This window comes from Saccopteryx leptura, chromosome 1 (assembly GCF_036850995.1).
Source record: "Saccopteryx leptura isolate mSacLep1 chromosome 1, mSacLep1_pri_phased_curated, whole genome shotgun sequence".
Taxonomy (NCBI): domain Eukaryota; kingdom Metazoa; phylum Chordata; class Mammalia; order Chiroptera; family Emballonuridae; genus Saccopteryx; species Saccopteryx leptura.
In genome coordinates this window covers 369,303,362-369,320,276 of record NC_089503.1, presented here as the reverse complement: position 1 = coordinate 369,320,276, position 16,915 = coordinate 369,303,362, and the positions used below count along the sequence as shown (strand labels likewise).

The following is a 16,915-nucleotide window of genomic DNA, read 5'->3' as shown; positions in this document are numbered from 1 at the left end:
ATCTGAAGGGACCAATATAGAATCCAAGAACCAATCTTTCACATTCCAGTAAATTCTAGAAAGTCCTACAAATGCCTTAAATGAATCTTCTGTCTCAAAACAGAGCAGATTGATGGGCAGAATCTACTTTTTCTTGAATTGTCCCAAGCAAAGAAAGCCCAGTCTTTCTGAAGCCTAAAAATAGCAAATGCTAGAAGAATATCTCTAACAGGCAGGTCTGGGTATTCTACAACTTAAACTTCATTTAACTTTATAATAATGTTTTACCTTTTTCTAAAAATAAATTACATTCTGAAAATGTGACTTGTCTCTCAAATATATCTGTAATTAGTCACAGTGCTATAGCGTAGGTTGAAATCAACTGTTCTATACTCAATAGAATAATTGCTTCTGCTTATAGCTCTTTCTAAGTTGACACTGATACATTATAAATTCTGGAAACAAAATATGGAATAAATGCGTAAACTTTAAAGACAGATTAATTAAGATCCTTTACTGTTACTGACATATACAGTTGTATAGATGCTTGATTGAGCAATATTTGCATGTGATTTACATTCAACTTCTCCATACTCATTTTTGCATAGAGTTTGCATACATTTCAATGCATATAATTTTATCATTTGTAGTTAGACTGCAAGACAGAAGGGAGTCATTCAACCAAGTAATTATTGAAAGGATTGGACCCTGAGGGAGGTAAAGGCTTCTTGTAATCTTATTCAGCAATAATATGGGCAAGTCTGCTGCAGGACACAACCTCAGATTGGCTCAGTCTCCCACTCCAAGAGAGACAATGTTCTGTCAAAGTCTGGTATCTTCCCTGAATACGATCCCAAGTGATGGTGGAAACTACCCTAGTTCCCTTCACTCGCCTTCTCTCAATTTTAACATCTATAAACATTTACTTTTTTTTTTTTTTTTTACCTCTCTAGAATTTTAGTTTGTTCAGAATCTTGGAGGAAAAGAGTTCACCATACATAGAAAATCAGATATGAGAGGCAGAAAGAGATTCTTTGAAATAACATAGAAGCAAGATATTTTTAAATTACTTATTTGAATAAAGGGTTGTTACCACTATGAAATATTTGCTGGGTTACCTATATTAATGGTCTTAATAAGTTTAGGATTGGCCTCGAGTGACACTTGATCTAATCAGCTCATCTCCAGACACTAGTGAGCCAAGAGCTGCTCTATTTGCTTCTAGCATTTACCCAATTCTCCCTTTTTTTTTTTTTTTTTTTTTTTTGAGAAGGGAAAAGAGGACAGATTTAACTATGCTTTGGTGATTCTGGCCAGACTCTGAAATTCCATACTCCATACCACATGCTGGAATCCTACAAGTTACTCTGGATGTTTTTTTGGCTGTTGTTCAGGCCCAAAGAATCCATTCTGACCACAGGGATCCTGGGCTTGGCTAGGGGTAGAAGTTATAGTTAATTATAATTGTTCCTAAACAGAAGGATAGAATCAAACTTGCCTTACAGAATGGTGAGTCTTTTGGCACCTGGAGGATGGAAAAGAAAGTAGTGAAACTTGGGAGAACGGGAAAGAAGGAGCAGAAATAACAGAGCTGGTAGCTGACCCTTTGGGAAGGGTAAAATAAAACATGGAGTGACAATGTATTTCTAGATTTCTGGGCTGAGCACAGGGATGTGGTGTACCGTGTTAGGGAAAATGTGAGGTGGGGTAGGCTTTAAGGCCATGTGAAGTCCTCGTGGCTGGGGCATAACCTAGTGGGAAGTTCTCAGCAGTAAGCTAACTCTGTGGTACAGAGCTCTGGAAAGAAATCTAAGCTGGAATGGGTGATGGGGAAAGAAGTCGCCAGGGTGAAAGGGAGAGTGTGTAGATAGCACCTCAGTAGGTAGTGCTAAGACTGCTCCCACTCTACAATCAGATGCCTTAACTTCTGAAATGTTTTTGTACAAAAAGATTATAGCTCTTCCAGGACTTAACATATGCCCTAAAGTAAAGATTGCAAACAAAATTACTTCACAGACTAGAAAGCCACAAAAATGAGATAAAGAACAGGTTATGGCAGGGACTAGTTAAACCAGAGAAGGTATAGTCTGCCTAAGCCATTCAAGTTCGTCTTTCTGTTGTTATGATTTTAAATACAGTTAGTACCAACCAAACTACATTTATAAAGGGATTTACCTTTCAGGCAGCCATCTTGTACCTCCAGAGTAAATGTCTACAGGACAGTCCTCCTTAAGTATAGATAGTCAGGATTAAAATCTCTTGACATGGTATCTCCTTCAGTATTCAACACCGTATCACAGAGAAAGCTGCCTACATCCTTCTGGGAAACGTGGAAAGGTTTAAGATGTCCATAAGATACCAAAAGAATGGAAAAAGAGACTGAGAAAGTTTCTGCCAACTCATGGCAAGGTGACACATTCTTTCCCATTGACACCCTGCTGTGATGACTCTTTGCCAGTATCTTCTATGGGCATCATTATTTAAAATTTTGCAATAAAAATGTGTGTCTCCTTCCTCTGTTCTAATTCAAACAAAGGACAGGCCCTCAACCTTTCAGAGATTAGAAACAACCTGGTTTACATTTAGGAAAAAGGTCAGAGGAAGTTCTTTCTGGAAATTCTCTTCACACCTCTGCTGTTTTGTTTTTGGGGTTTTATTTATTTATTTATTTTGCTTTACTCCTTTGGAGCATAAGGTCTTCTAGATTCAGAGCCAACGACACAGTCAGGTTTCTTAAAGTATCCTGTGCAAATGTATGAATTAAGTGAAATTGCCATGAGTAGCCTTACCCAGCTTAATGCCCCTGGACTCTCTACTGTGGTCTCCATTGGAGCCTCTAGCCCAGCTAGAAAGGCTGCACATAATAGAACCTCTTCCCCACCTCCTTGGGCAGCTCTATGAATTCTCTCCAAACAGCAGTTCTCTGATGAATGAGTCAGCTGATAATGCATCTGGCCACTTGGTTATCTCTGGTCTCCCAATATGGTTTTTATACTCCAGCTGTAAATTTAACCCAGTTATTAACACTAAGAACTATAGAGAAATAACTTTGATTGATGGGCAATTGCTTTCCCCAAACTTGCTCTCTTTGTATATTTGTCCTTAACTAAAATCTCAGCAAATCCCATCAGAGTATCAATTTTCATGTATCAATACTCATGAGGTACAACCTTGATATGTTTGCTTTACTTTGGACCCCATTGAATTTAAGCCATAAAATGAAATCAGCTTGTACAAAACCAGGAAGTTGTCTTGTAAAGCAGTGGTCCCCAACCTTTTTTGGGCCATGGACTGGTTTAATGTTAGAAAATATTTTTATAGACCGGCTTTTAGGGTGGGATGGATAAATGTATCACGTGACCAAGACAAGTGTCAAGAGTGAGTCTTAGACAAATGTAACAGAGGGAATCTGGTCATTTAAAAAAATAAAACATTATTCAGACTTAAATATAAATGAAACGGAAATAATGTAAGTTATTTTTTCTTTCTCTGCGGACCGGTACTGGTCTGCAGCCCGGGGGTTGGGGACCACTGTTGTAAAGGGTATGTTCTGACAGATATTCTCCTATCATTCAAATGTTTCTATAAGATTAAAAAGAAAATTTTGTTGTTGTTGTTGTTGTAACGCAGAAATAATTGTAGGAGATCAGACCTTCTCATGATTTCATAATAAGAGAAGCCCAAAGCATCGGGGGTGATCATCCTAGAGGAAACCTAATAACAACCCCTACTGGTAAAATGTTATATCATTATTAAGACAGCGAAATCAGGCTTACGTTAAAAACAAGTAAAAAACTAACAAGTATTTGGGAACCTATTATTTGATGGGCATTGGCTAGGGCAGTGGTCAGCAAACTCATTAGTCAACAGAGCCAAATATCAACAGTACAACGATTGAAATTTCTTTTGAGAGCCAAATTTTTTACACTTAAGCTATATAGGTAGGTACATTCCTTATCAAGGTAGTGCCCACACGTGGTATTTTGTGGAAGAGCCACACTCAAGGGGCCAGAACCTCATGTGGCTCACGAGCCATGGTTTGCTGACCACTGGACTAGGGTCATGCTAAATACAAAAGATCTGTCTGACATTGTTTCAATCTACAAGCGTTTAGATGACTGTCTTCCATTTTAAAGTTGAAGAAAAGAGATCTCAGTGTCCATATTCTCTCTTCTTAGTGTCCAAACAGGTCATCCCTCCCACCCCTTGATCATTTTCCAGAAATACATTGAACATTCTGACTCTCAACCCGAACATCCACACTGCCCCTTCGTCACAGCTGTTCGTGAATAGCCTCTGAATGCACCGAATGAAGGCAGAATTCCTCTCTGGCACCACAGACCGCTGTCTTCTCTTGGGAAAGCCCTGCGCTGCCACTGTCCCTGCCCAACCCACTCTGCTCCCACAGTGACTGCTGCGCTTGTCTGAGGTCTGCGCAGAGCAGCAGCCGCTGGTCTTGACCTGCCAGCTGGTATCTCAGCAGCTGCTCTTGGGCCTCCTTCCAGTTTCCAGTTTCCTGCATGTACAGCTGCTGAGCAGGAGGGCCTGGGGTGCAGGTGGGCCCAGGGGCTGTGACTCTGGGAACACTGGGAGCAGGGACAGTTGCCTCCTCTCGGACAGGCTGGCGGCTAACCTTCCTTCTGGATACCCCGTTTACTGACTGGTGGGGGAGCTGGTTCAGCTTGGCCAGCATGACCTTCATCCGCACATCTGTGGGGGAAAGAAGTAGAGAAAGAAATAAATATAGTTCTCCAGTTGATCACACATGTTGCATACTTAGTGTTCCTAAAATGATATTGTCAAATAATTAAAGATCGAGTTTTATCATCTTATCGATTTCCAAATAATTTTGGAAATACACTTGTCCTAAAAGAATCACTTTATCCCATGCCTAATTTATAATGAATATGAATTATCTAATCAAAATTTGATAATAAATTCTTCCCAGAGAAACACTTTTTTGATGCTGATGAGTCAACAAGGATTTTTCATGGTAAGCACAACAGGGGAAAACCACATTCTGCCTTGACACATGGGTTAACTAATGCTTGTATTGAGAACTGTAGGCGCTAAAAACATTCTTCTCTAAAATTTGGCTTTTATGACAAATTTATGATTTTATCATCTTTGACCTTATAAAAAGATGAATATAAACATATGTAGAAATAACAAAAATATATAAATAAACATATATCCACATGAGTGGGTACATATGTGATTGTGTACGAGTACGAATGAGCACTGGATTGAAGTCAAGTTCAAGCTCCCCTTTCCCTGCTAACTGGCTCTGTGACTTTCATCTTGTTGCTTAGCCTCTCTGAGCTTCAGTTGTATAACTTTATATTACTCTCAGGTGCTACTCAACAATTTATTAACATACACATTTTTTTAATAGTCATGTTTTAATGACTGTTTTATTTCTTTCAACATTTCATTTGCATTTGACTTTTCTATTCAGCAGAATTAACATTTGACTTGGAAGAGTACAACATTTATACTGACTGTGATAAACAGATCATCTGGGTATTTTTGTCTTCATCTGTCCCCAGTTCTTTGAAGGATGTATAATAGAAGCAATACTACCTCTCGCTTTAACAAATATGATCATGCCATGTGTTAATGACTAACTAACCTGTCCTGTTAGTTGAGTAATAAATGATGATAAACTGGAATTACATAGAATTTTACTAATACAAATGAGTTTAATACCAAAACAGTTTATGATATGAAATATGTGAAAGTCCCTAGAAGCTAGATAGCATAGCAGCTAAGAATAGACTTGGAATCAAACACACATGATTAGATGTGCTGCCTGATCCCTCACTGACTGAATAAATGTGTAGCGTGACTTACTCTCTGTGTGTTTCAGTTTCCTCATCTGTAACACAGTAATAATGAGAGCATTTACCTCATAGGATTGTTTGCAGGTGAAATAAGATGAATCATCCAAAGTGCTGCTTAGAGCCTGTGATATGGTATGAACTGGATAAATAATAACCACCATAATTCAAACCTCTAATGTTCAGATAGCATTTAACCCTGCCAGGCACTGTTTCTCATGCTTTACATCCACTCATTTAACCCTCAGAGTTACCTGTGATATGATTTATCATAAGAAATTCCTTTCTAGCACAAACTCTTAAAACCCTTGGAATTACCTAATTGAGAAGAGCAGTAAAGATGTCTTTTGTTATGTTACCAAGGTGACTTTTGGACCCCACCTAGGAAGAGGACTGGTAGCCAGAAGAATCAGTCATGTGATTAAAGGATTGATGTCTCCAGGGTGGTTAACTCTTTCCCAGACAGGCATGGTATTTCTGGCAGACTAATGGTTGAAAACTACTGCTTTAAAGTATTTTATATCTGTGTAGTGCCTTAGTCTCTGGCTGCATCCTACTCTAAACCCAAATGTTTTACTTCTTTCCTATAATTACCTTGTTTCCCACCTGTAAGAATGATCTTAAAACACACCCTAGTTCTGAGATATTTTTTAATCCTATCTTTCAAAAGGATTCTTTTATTCATGTTGACATCAGGGAAAATGTGGTTCTTGTATAGAGTTGCAAAAATGAATTTTACAGACCCATGATTAGAGAAACTTAGGTTGTTGCAGAAAGATTTATTCAGGGTTGAAAGACAAGGTTGCCCATAGGTCTTTAGTGTCTTATTTCTGTCTGTCCTGCCCAGGAAAAAGTCTAGTCTTGTCTTCGTTAAGCCCAGTTGTAAAGCCAGTAGCCACGGCCACCATCACAGCTGCCTGGCCCATGCAGGTTCGCATCTGATTTGGACAGATGGTAATCAAACAACAGAGCCAAGAACTTGTGGGCCATTACCTTTAATCCTAGCTTGCACCCAGCGGGCAAGTACAAACACGCACTGGGCTCCAAAACCCACTCATTCAGTGCTCACAAAGCTACTGACTTATCCGAGTTTCCTAGAATCAAAGGTTTCTAGCTCACCAGCCTTATTCACCTCTGTTCCCCATCTCCTTCCTTCTCCCTGCACAAACTCTGCACAAACTGGCTTCTCACTCAACACTCTGCCATCTTGGCTGTTTCTCCTGGCCTCCTCCACATGGCCTTTCTCTGCTCTCCTCTCTAATGCTAATCTCAGGAACTAAGAGAGAGCAAGCTTCCGGCCTGCCCCACTTTATAGTGCAGAAATCAAAACCTTTAATCCAATATACAAAATAGGGAAATCCCTAATACAGTCACTTATCTGAGGCATGATGAGATTGTACCACCCCACCTCAAAAAAGGGTGGGAAAGGCTTAGTCCTAAAACCAAGCCCCAGGCTACAACTATCCTGCCTGCCCACAGCCTGCCCCCAACACACATTAATATCACCTGGGTGACGGGCTTCCACGTGGGCAGCACCATCTTTAACAAAGTGAGCATAATATATTTTATCTGCCCAACAGTCGGATTTTCACTAAGTTTGGCAGAATAAATCTTTATAAAACAATTTACTATAGTTAAATCTATCTTTTTATTTATACTTTGGTTGCTCTGTTACCACCCACCATGAAAGCTGGAATGCCCACTAGTGGGTAGTAGGGACCAGGTTGACTACCACTGGTCTAGTCCAGTGGTCCCCAACCCCCGGGGCCGCGGACCGGTACCAGTCCGTGGGCCATTTGGTACCGGTCCGCAGAGAAAGAATAAATAACTTACATTATTTCCGTTTTATTTATATTTAAGTCTGAACAATGTTTTATTTTTTAAAAATGACCAGATTCCCTCTGTTACATCAGTCTAAGACTCACTCTTGACACTTGTCTCAGTCACATGATACATTTATCCATCCCACTCTAAAGGCTGGTCCGTGAAAATATTTTCTGAGATTAAACCGGTCTGTGGCACAACAATGCTTAGGGACCACTGGTCTAGTCCATGTGTTACAGGGAAGATGACAAGATCTCAATTCTTGTGTTCTTGAGAGAAAGAATCCAATCAAGAGACAAAGTGCAGCAAGAAAAATTTACTGGCCATGCAGGAAGAAAGTTATAGGAAAGGGGACCCTGGAGACAGGTTCAGGGGGTCAGCCATGGCCGAGCTGTTGCTGCATATCGGTCCTCTGGTTGCAAGTCTCATGGGGACCCTCAGAGCTTGGAAAGAAGAGGGGGAAGCAGAAGGGGACGGTGCAGGATGTTCCCAAAGAGCAGGGAAACCCTGGGACCTCCATTCTAAGGGATTTTAAGGGAGGGAATTTTAGGCGAGGCCCCAGGCAGGATCTCAATAGAATATTCATCAGCTCTCCAGGTGTGTCCCCAAGGGTTGTGGTCTTCATTAATTGGTTGGCACCAAGGCAGTGGGTCATTAGTCAATGTAGCTGGACTTAAGGTCAGCTGTGGCTTCCCTTTGTCTTGTTTTGCTGCTTTTCTGGGCCTGGAGCTGAAACACAGCTGAAGCCTAGATGTTATCCCTAGAGGTTAATGCTTAAGGCTATTTGCTGGCTTCTTTGCTTGTTCCTCCTCTAAGGGGATTTAAAACCACATGACCAGCAATGTGCCAGGGGAGGGTCCAACTTCTGTGACCAGAGATATAAAATTAGGGCATCTAAACTGCATGACCAGATATGGGAGGAAAGGTCACCTTAGGGACAAGGTCCGTGTTTTCCCAGTTTTGCCTGTTGGTAGGCACTTGGGGCTTTCTGCCCTGGTGACCTCCTATGCCTGGCCTATATACAGTTCTTGCTCTGCTCGTGTCTAACTGCCTACCATATTAGCGCCATTTACCACTCAAAGCCTCTACCTGGGAGACCACTGGGCTACCAGTCCATTGAGAATAGGAGCAAATGGGGTAAGCATGAGTCTCCAAGCAGAAAGGCAGAGAGATGGGCCAGATCTCTGTTAGGCCAGTGTTTATATTTTGGGGCTGGAAAAGACTACCTTTTCTTTAGGCCAATCTGTCAGTTTCTTCAAAATTTCATGGACTTGCATTGAGTCCTCCCACTAGCCAATCAAATAAATACTTCTTGTAGGCTAGACTGACCCACCTCTATGGCCATCATTCTAGCTTCTACTACCCACGCCCAGTAGAAGAAATTCCCTCTTCATCCCCCAGCACTGTGACCTGCAGTGCCTTGGGGAGACCCCTCCAAACCTGCTGGGCATGGAGTCCGAAGGGCTATGGGAACAATGGAGTCCTAGAATGCGCAAGTGGGTCTGTGAACACTATAGTTTCCTAGCTAATTAATCTAAATGAATGCTGAAGCTTCTTACTTAAGCAGGCTTTCCAAGTTTTATTAAATATAGTGTCCAACTCCCTTTGCTTCCTTTCCCCATTGATTCCTAGCTACCTACCTATAGTAACAATCTGCCCAAATACTTTCTTCAGAGAGGATTTCCTAACTCATGAGTTCTTTTTTTTTTCATATTACATTGTGTGTTGAGGAATGAATCAATTTATTTGTTATAAACAATGCAATTATAGTTTTATTTTAAAAATAATCTTATTCAATTACAGGTTATTTAACAAAATAAAAGAAATTCAAGAGTTTTCTGTTGATGAGTATGTTAACGTTCGCATTCCAATATGTGTTCTTTGGAAAGGCTAATAATAATTTAAAGTAATACAGTAATCATAGCAATTATTGGGCACTATCATAGAATGTTGGGCACTAAGTTTATATATAATTTAATTCTTACAACAACATTCTGGAGTGTTATTATTATCTCTCTTTAAGAAAAAAATCCATTGATTTTTTTCAATGGATGAGAGAGATTAAATAATTTCCCAAGACCGTGTAGAAAGTAGTGACAGCTTGTACTTACTTTACAGAATTGAAGATTTTTGGCTTCACAGTCTATATTCTAAGCACCACATAGTATTGTGTTTTAAAGACAACAGAGGGAATTAAGAGGACTGGTTGGGTACATGCCTGAGAGTATTTCATGCATGTGAATGTTATCTTTGTGTATTTTATAGTGAAAAAAATATTGAGAACCACCTAAATGCCTAGAGGGTAGGTGGCAATACCAACTCTGACATTTCTTTATCCTTGCTTCTCTCATAGCTCATCACTAAATTCATTAACCACTGTTTTATATACATACTATGTAAATAATACTTTTTTAAACCTGTGTATTATGCTTCTCACTTAGTTTACTGAGCCCAGTCTTGGTTTATGTTAGAAAACAGTAATTATGCCTATATCATACTGTACAGCACATTATTGAGTCCAAGTGTACTAATTTTCTATTCATTGCAATCTAACAATGAATAGAAACTGAGGTGAGAAAGAATGAAGGTAACAGTAGCAATATAAATATATGTGACACACTGACTTAAAGTAGTAAAATGAGACAAATTGTCATGCTGTTTATATTGTTTCCATGGTACATCAATTAATATTCTGCTAAACCGTGTTTCTCTTCTTTTCCACAGTCTTTTGCCTAGCATGTATCTGCCATAGCCCCCTAATGATAGGATTATTCTTTTGCTTAGATCTATGCAAACCTTCAGGTTATACCAGTTTCCCTATGGGATCTCAATTCCTTCCAGAATTGTTCCTTGACAGCCCAAACGACATTGATTTATGCCTTAGTACTTGTTGACTAGAGTTTTTCATTTGACTAATGCAACGGCTTCTATTATTGGTCAACTTCCTTGTATTACAGTCTCGTTTTCCTCTTTGAATTCCCTCAGGGAAGGAACTTTCTGTGCCATCAGCTTTGTCTCCCTATTGTGCCCAGTTCTATGCCAAGTATTGAGCTTAGTGTCATTTCCATAATTACTGTTCCCACCAGGAGGAAAAGACATAGTTTACTGAGATTAGCAAATAACCAAAGAACAAGAATAATAAATTGTCACATAGAAACAAGCTTTTAAGAAGAATAAAATACTTTGAATCTTTATTCCCTAGTAAAAACCAATACCACTCTATATAAGGGGAATCAAACACCGCAAGTCACCTATTTTCAATCCATTGAAGATATTGTTACTCTGCTTTTGAGAGCTCATCATTAGGTATCTGTTACCCCCTGTTCTTCAACTCTGCATCTACTTATAACAGACTAACATCTGTGTAGCTTTCCTTTGCAGGCCTCTAAACATTAAAAAAAAATCTCCCATGAATTATTTACATGGCAGCCCCAATCAGCAACATACCTGACAGAATCCCTAGCCGAAATGAAAGTGTGTTGTGTAAAGGTGCCCAGGGAGACTGGCGCCTCCCACTGTGAGGTTATAGACAGAACTAAGTCAGCACACATAATATGTCAGTGCCGACATCAGAAGGAATCAGATCCTTTGATCTCGGACCTCCATAGGAAGCTTAGATCTCAGACAAATTAGATAAAAAATGAATTTATAGCAGATATGTGTCCTAAGGCATTCAGCTGAATGTTTGGGTTTTAGGGAAGAAAGAATATTGAGTATCAAAACAGAGGAATAGGAATGCCTCCTTCCCACCTCCGCCTTGGTGAGTTCCCATTAAGATGGAAAGATGGGATTTCAAATTGCCCCTGTGTGCCTCTTAGAGTCCCATGGTTTTGCTCAAGTTTTAGGAAGAATGGCATAAAATGTGGGAACATATATCCTGTCTCTATGAAAAGAAGGACTCAGTGCTTTGGCGGTCCATCCATGTCCTCCCATAGTCAGCTGTCATTTTTTCCATTGTCCTAACCCTCTTTTGTCTTCCAAATGTTTCTTGGGCAATGAATACACGTTGCGCCTATGTTGTTTAGTTTGTGTGGGTACTAGTTACTGGCTTCTGTTGCAATGGAAACATTAACAATGGCTCTCCCCCCAGTTCCCACCTCACCCCCACCATTCATATTTTCCTAGCTCCATCTCTGTGTTCTGCATTCAGTGTTGGATGACCTGGATTTAGTACAGAGGCCCAATATGATCACCTGCACCCTGGATCCTAAAAACAATCTAAAGCAAAGAGATGTACCAACATAAAGAATGATCAACCAATATAATCAAACAACATAAACAATGTACTCCAACTTGGTTTTTCCTTTGCAGTAAGGACAACACCCCTACCCATATATTGAAGAAAGTATAAGCAATAGTTAATAAATAGTATTAAATTACTAATTATAATTTATTAATTGATAAATACTAATAAACAGCATATTATTACCTGCATCTTTTATTTTTTGTAAAAATATTTTATTTTTTATTCATTTGAGAGAGGGGAGAGAGTGAAAAAAAAAGGGGGAGAGTAGGAAGTATCAACTCCCATATGTGCCTTGACCAGGTAAGCCCAGGGTTTCGAACTAGCGACCTCAGCGTTCCAGGTCAACACTTTTACCACTACACCACCACAGGTCAGGCCACCTATGTCTTTTCTAGGTTATTTGTTGAAGTGAAAGATTATCATTTATTTTTAATAAGCAGTGCATGACAAATCAGGAAGGTGTAAAAAATCTAAATAGATAAAGAATAAAAAAATGCCTTTGGTCTCTCATTATATCATCAGTGACCTCTATCTTATTGTTTTTGTAATCTCCTAGCAATGAAAATGTTTTAGTAAACCTAATTTAACTCATTAATCCATGCAGAGTTTACTTGGATGTACTTTGGGTGAAGTGTGAATCTAGACTGATAAATATTCAAAAGAGTTGAATTTATTTGCTCCATTTATAGACTAATACTTTCATTTTCCTTTATTTTTATCACCTTGATCATTTATTAAATTTCTGGATCTATTTTTATATTTATATTTAATTGAGGTTATTTCCGCTAATGTGTCCATATTTTCTTGTGTTAGTATCACATTGTCTTAAGAATAGTAACCTAAATGTGACCTCTCTGGTTGAGCTACCCATTCCCATTGCAATAAATCTATTTCTCATAAAAAATTAGCTTTGTATCACTGATCTATATTTTCTGAAGAACTTTACAATCATCTTATGTTGTTCTACTCTGTATAAGATAATTGAAATTGTGACAATCCAAAGTTAATTTAGAAATAACTGAAGTTTTTGCAATATTAGTCAATCTATATAATCAGAAATATGCTATAATTCTTTATGCAGCCAAGTCTTCTTCATGTTATTCAATAAAATATATTTTATTTTTATATAAGTCTAGTAGATCTTGTTAATTTTTTCAAAAACAATGTATCCTTTGATCACTATTATATATTTTATTATGTTTCCTAACTGCATACCAGTAAGTTATACAATATTATTTTTGTACAGATTAACATTATATTTGAATAAGTTACTCAAGTTATTTATAAATTATTGCAGTTACTGATTTAGTCTTTTAAGTTATTATTGAATAATATCATCTGCAAATCATTATGTATTTTATCTAACATTGTCTCTTACTTTTGCTTTATATCTGACTGTATGTTTTAGCAGTTCAAAATACATGTGACTTTATTATGTATTTTAGAGAGGGGGGAGAGAGAGAAAAAAGGGGAAGAGTAGGAAGTATCAACTCCCTTATGTGCCTTGACCAGGTAAGCCCAGGGTTTCGAACTAGCGACCCAGCATTCCAGGTCAACACTTTTACTCCTACCAGCCCATCATCAGTGGTGATACTAGATCTTGGTTGTAAGTATAGCATGGGGGACTCCCCATCTTATTCAGAATGCAGGCTCTTCCCCTGGTTATCTTTAAAAAGTTTTCTTAAGAAATTAAGTGCTAGATTTTATTCATATTTTCCAATAAGTTGGTGTTTATATTTTTATTATATAACAGGGATGTCCTATTTATCAGTAATTTCCAAATGTAATTTTACTTCCCACAAACATCTGACAGTTTCTACTCCTGAGATGTTTTGCTCTTCCCTGATTCCAGACATCTTGAGGCCACCCCTCTCTTCCTCTCTCCCTGTCATTTTCAGATGTGTACTTACAAAAGTACAGTGACAGTCCTTTTTATTTTACATTCACAAAACATACCATAGGTCATCAACAGGATTCTGAAGTGGTAGAGAAAAAGCCCTGAAGTCAATGGTCATAGTCACACAGGAATAATATTGTGCCATTCTTTCGTGCCAGTTTCCATTCCCAATACTGGGTACACGAATGTCACCAAAGGGGAAAAAAAAGACCAGTGGCTAAAGATCGGTGTGAAATTTAGGGAAGGAAGCACTGAGATCCGTCTTGTAAAGACACAGGCAAAAGAGGTGGCAGGAAGCCGGGAGATGGCACGATGGCGACCAGCAGGCAGCGGCAGAAAGTATTGTCTGGAAGCAGGAAGTCATGGTATGTCCATTGTTAGGATCCAAAAGGTGTGTGGTCATATCCTGGTATTAATTTTGTAAACCTGAATACACTTCCTATGTCTCTTTTATTGTTTTGTTTTTTTGTTTGTTTGGTTTTTTCTGAAGCTGGAAACAGGGAGGCAATCAGACTCCTGGATGCGCCTGACTGGGATCCACCTGGCACGCCCACCAGGGGGTGATGCTCTGCCCATCTGGGGCACCGCTCTGTTGCAACCAGAGCCATTCTAGCGCCTGAGGCAGAGGCCATGGAGCCATCCTCAGCTCCCGGGCCAACTTTGCTCCAATGGAGCCTTGGCTGCAGGAAGGGAAGAGACAGAGAGAAAGGAGAGGGGGAGGGGTGGAGAAGCAGATGCTTCTCCTGTGTGCCCTAGCCGGGAATCGAACCTGGGACTCCTGCACGCCATGCTGACGCTCTACCACTGATCCAATCTTTTAGAAAAGATAAATTTTGCTTTTTTCCAGCAGTTGACAGAATGGCTGGATCCCAGGGTTCTCTGGACAAGGAAAGAGAAAGAAGGGGGAGCATTTCATCTCTGTCTTCATCATTCAATCAACAATGGTTATCAGAGAGGTCTAATATTGCAATACCATATGATGAAAATTTTGTAGGGATTAGAAAAGATATAGAATTTATATGAAAGGATCTGGACAAGGTGAATATAATAATTACCTTACATATAAAAGGTGTTAAGCGAATAAGAGGAAAGTGTTACAAAAATTGACAGAAGGTGACTCTCCCTTTATGTAAGAGAATTTGAAAAAAAAGGAATATATTTGACTGTGTTTGTAAAGAATGGGAGATTTTAGATATGTAGATCCAGAGGGTTTTACAGTAATAGACTGTTGATAACTCTTGTTGAGTAAATGGTGAAGATTGAATTTTGAAATGGGAGACCTACGTTGTGTTTGGGCTGTATGCTCCTGGAGGGAAAAGAGAAAGGGTGTGGAGGAGTGGACAACTGTAAGGAGTGCATTAGCTGAGGCTGAACTGAAGATATGTCTGTGAAATGGGCCAGGGGTAGATGAAAACCAGACCTCACAAAGGTAGCATTGATCAAACTCATCAAGCAAAGGCACACAGTGGCAGAGGGAGAACAAAGAGTTAAAAACAACTATAAAGCATCTAGCCTAGAAGATGTGGGGGCTCTTCACCCAATTAGGGGAGCAAGGGAAGAATTGAGAACCAAGGGTATAAAATTGATCTTCGACCGAACACAGCTGGACTCCCCTCCTGAGTCTGTGGAGAGTGGACAACCAAGGCCTTAGCAAATGAGATTTGAAACAGCGTGCTATGATTTAGGAGCTGGAGGGGCTAAACACGTAACTTAGGGTAATGATATTCTGTCTTTCGTGTAGTATTTTCTCTCATCTTTAAATTCTTCAAATACACGTTGTTGCTGTGATCGCAATATACTTAATTGTTTATTGCTTGGAATTGTTCTTTCTTTTTACCTAAAATATTACTCTTGTGTTGCAACCATATTTGAAACTTACAAAGGACAGAAGACCTGATATCACCTCTTTATAATTGTACAGAGAGGACCTTATAAGGTACTAAATAAATATCAGGAGGTAAATATTTATATAATATTTAGTGGTAAATAAAATCTAATTGCATCTACTAAGCCATTCCAGCACTCTCTCATCTAATTTGGGCAGCTTTGAAGTCTTGATTTGTTTGTTTTCTTAACAGGTGATAGTCTTGTTTACTGATCTCAGCAGGGGGCTTCCTTGAAACTGTATCCAGGAATGCGATGGGTCTAACCTGAGACTCTGAAGGTCTCTTCCACCAACTAATCTCACTGGGGGCAGGGTTTTTTCTCAGCTTCAGTAGGGGGAGGTGTATCTCAGATCTCCATGGAGACCTGAGTTACTGCCCCTCCTCCCCACTTCTTGTTTTCAGCTGTATCTTGTTGTGCTGATTGGAGCTGGAGAGATGTCCGGAGATCTCTGATCCGGAAGCACTTCAGCTCTGTTTTGTGAAAGGTTCAGTACCTCCCCCAGTTATGGCCGCCTCCAGCACAGATGAGTCAGCTTTTTTAGTTCGTTTACTGCATTCCTTAGCCCCTCACAGTCTGTCCCTCCCCCTGTCCTTTCCACTTGGGAGATAAGCTGGTCTTTTCAACACACCTCACTCCCTGGTCGCCAGGCAAGTGGCTGTGAGCAGTAGTTTCTGCTCTTTTCCCTGTATGAGATCCCCTCTGGGCTCTCAGCCTCACCCCCACCCCTCCGTTCCTGTAAGCAGAGGAGATTCAGTCGCTCCCTACCAGGATTGTTGTGGCTTCTTCTTTGCTCCTTGGTTTTTGAGAGCTGTTCTTGCAGTTCAGAGTTGGTTTTTCATGCTGCTTTTTCCTAAATTGATTTGTATTCCAGTTTGATGGTGAGAGCTGGGTGTCTGTGCGTCCGCCTACTCTGCTGCCATCTTTTTCTCTGAGCACTCTCTCATCTAAATGTTACTAAGCTTTTTCCAGAGTTTCTCAACCTTAGTATAAATATTACTGACAATTTTAAGTCAAGTAATCTTTATTATGTGGGCGGTCCTGTGCATTGTGAGATGTTTGCTGTATCCCTGATAACATTAGGTGCCAGGAGACCCCATCCCCCAAGCTGTGACACAAAAATGTCTTCAGACATTGTAAATGTCCTTTGAAGGTAGGATGGCCAACTGTCCCAATTTGCTTGGGACTGATTGAGTTCTTGGGACACAGGTTTTGAAGTTTAAAACTAACAAAGTTCTGGAAAAA

At 39.6% G+C, this 16,915-nt stretch overlaps 1 protein-coding gene across 7 annotated transcripts in view; it reads right to left on the bottom strand.

Annotated features, from left to right (window-relative positions):
• Positions 1 to 472: 472 nt before the first annotated feature.
• The window catches only part of PKHD1 (PKHD1 ciliary IPT domain containing fibrocystin/polyductin), a 482,558-nt gene continuing 466,115 nt past the window's right edge, over positions 473 to 16,915 (bottom strand). For 6 of the 7 annotated variants that reach the window (XM_066359212.1, XM_066359215.1, XM_066359216.1 and 3 more), the window contains one exon: positions 473 to 4,689. In XM_066359212.1, the coding sequence (XP_066215309.1) occupies positions 4,253 to 4,689 (437 nt within the window). In that variant the 3' untranslated portion in view covers positions 473 to 4,252. The remainder of the gene's footprint in view (positions 4,690 to 16,915) is intronic. The other variant, XR_010748128.1, reaches the window with a different exon arrangement.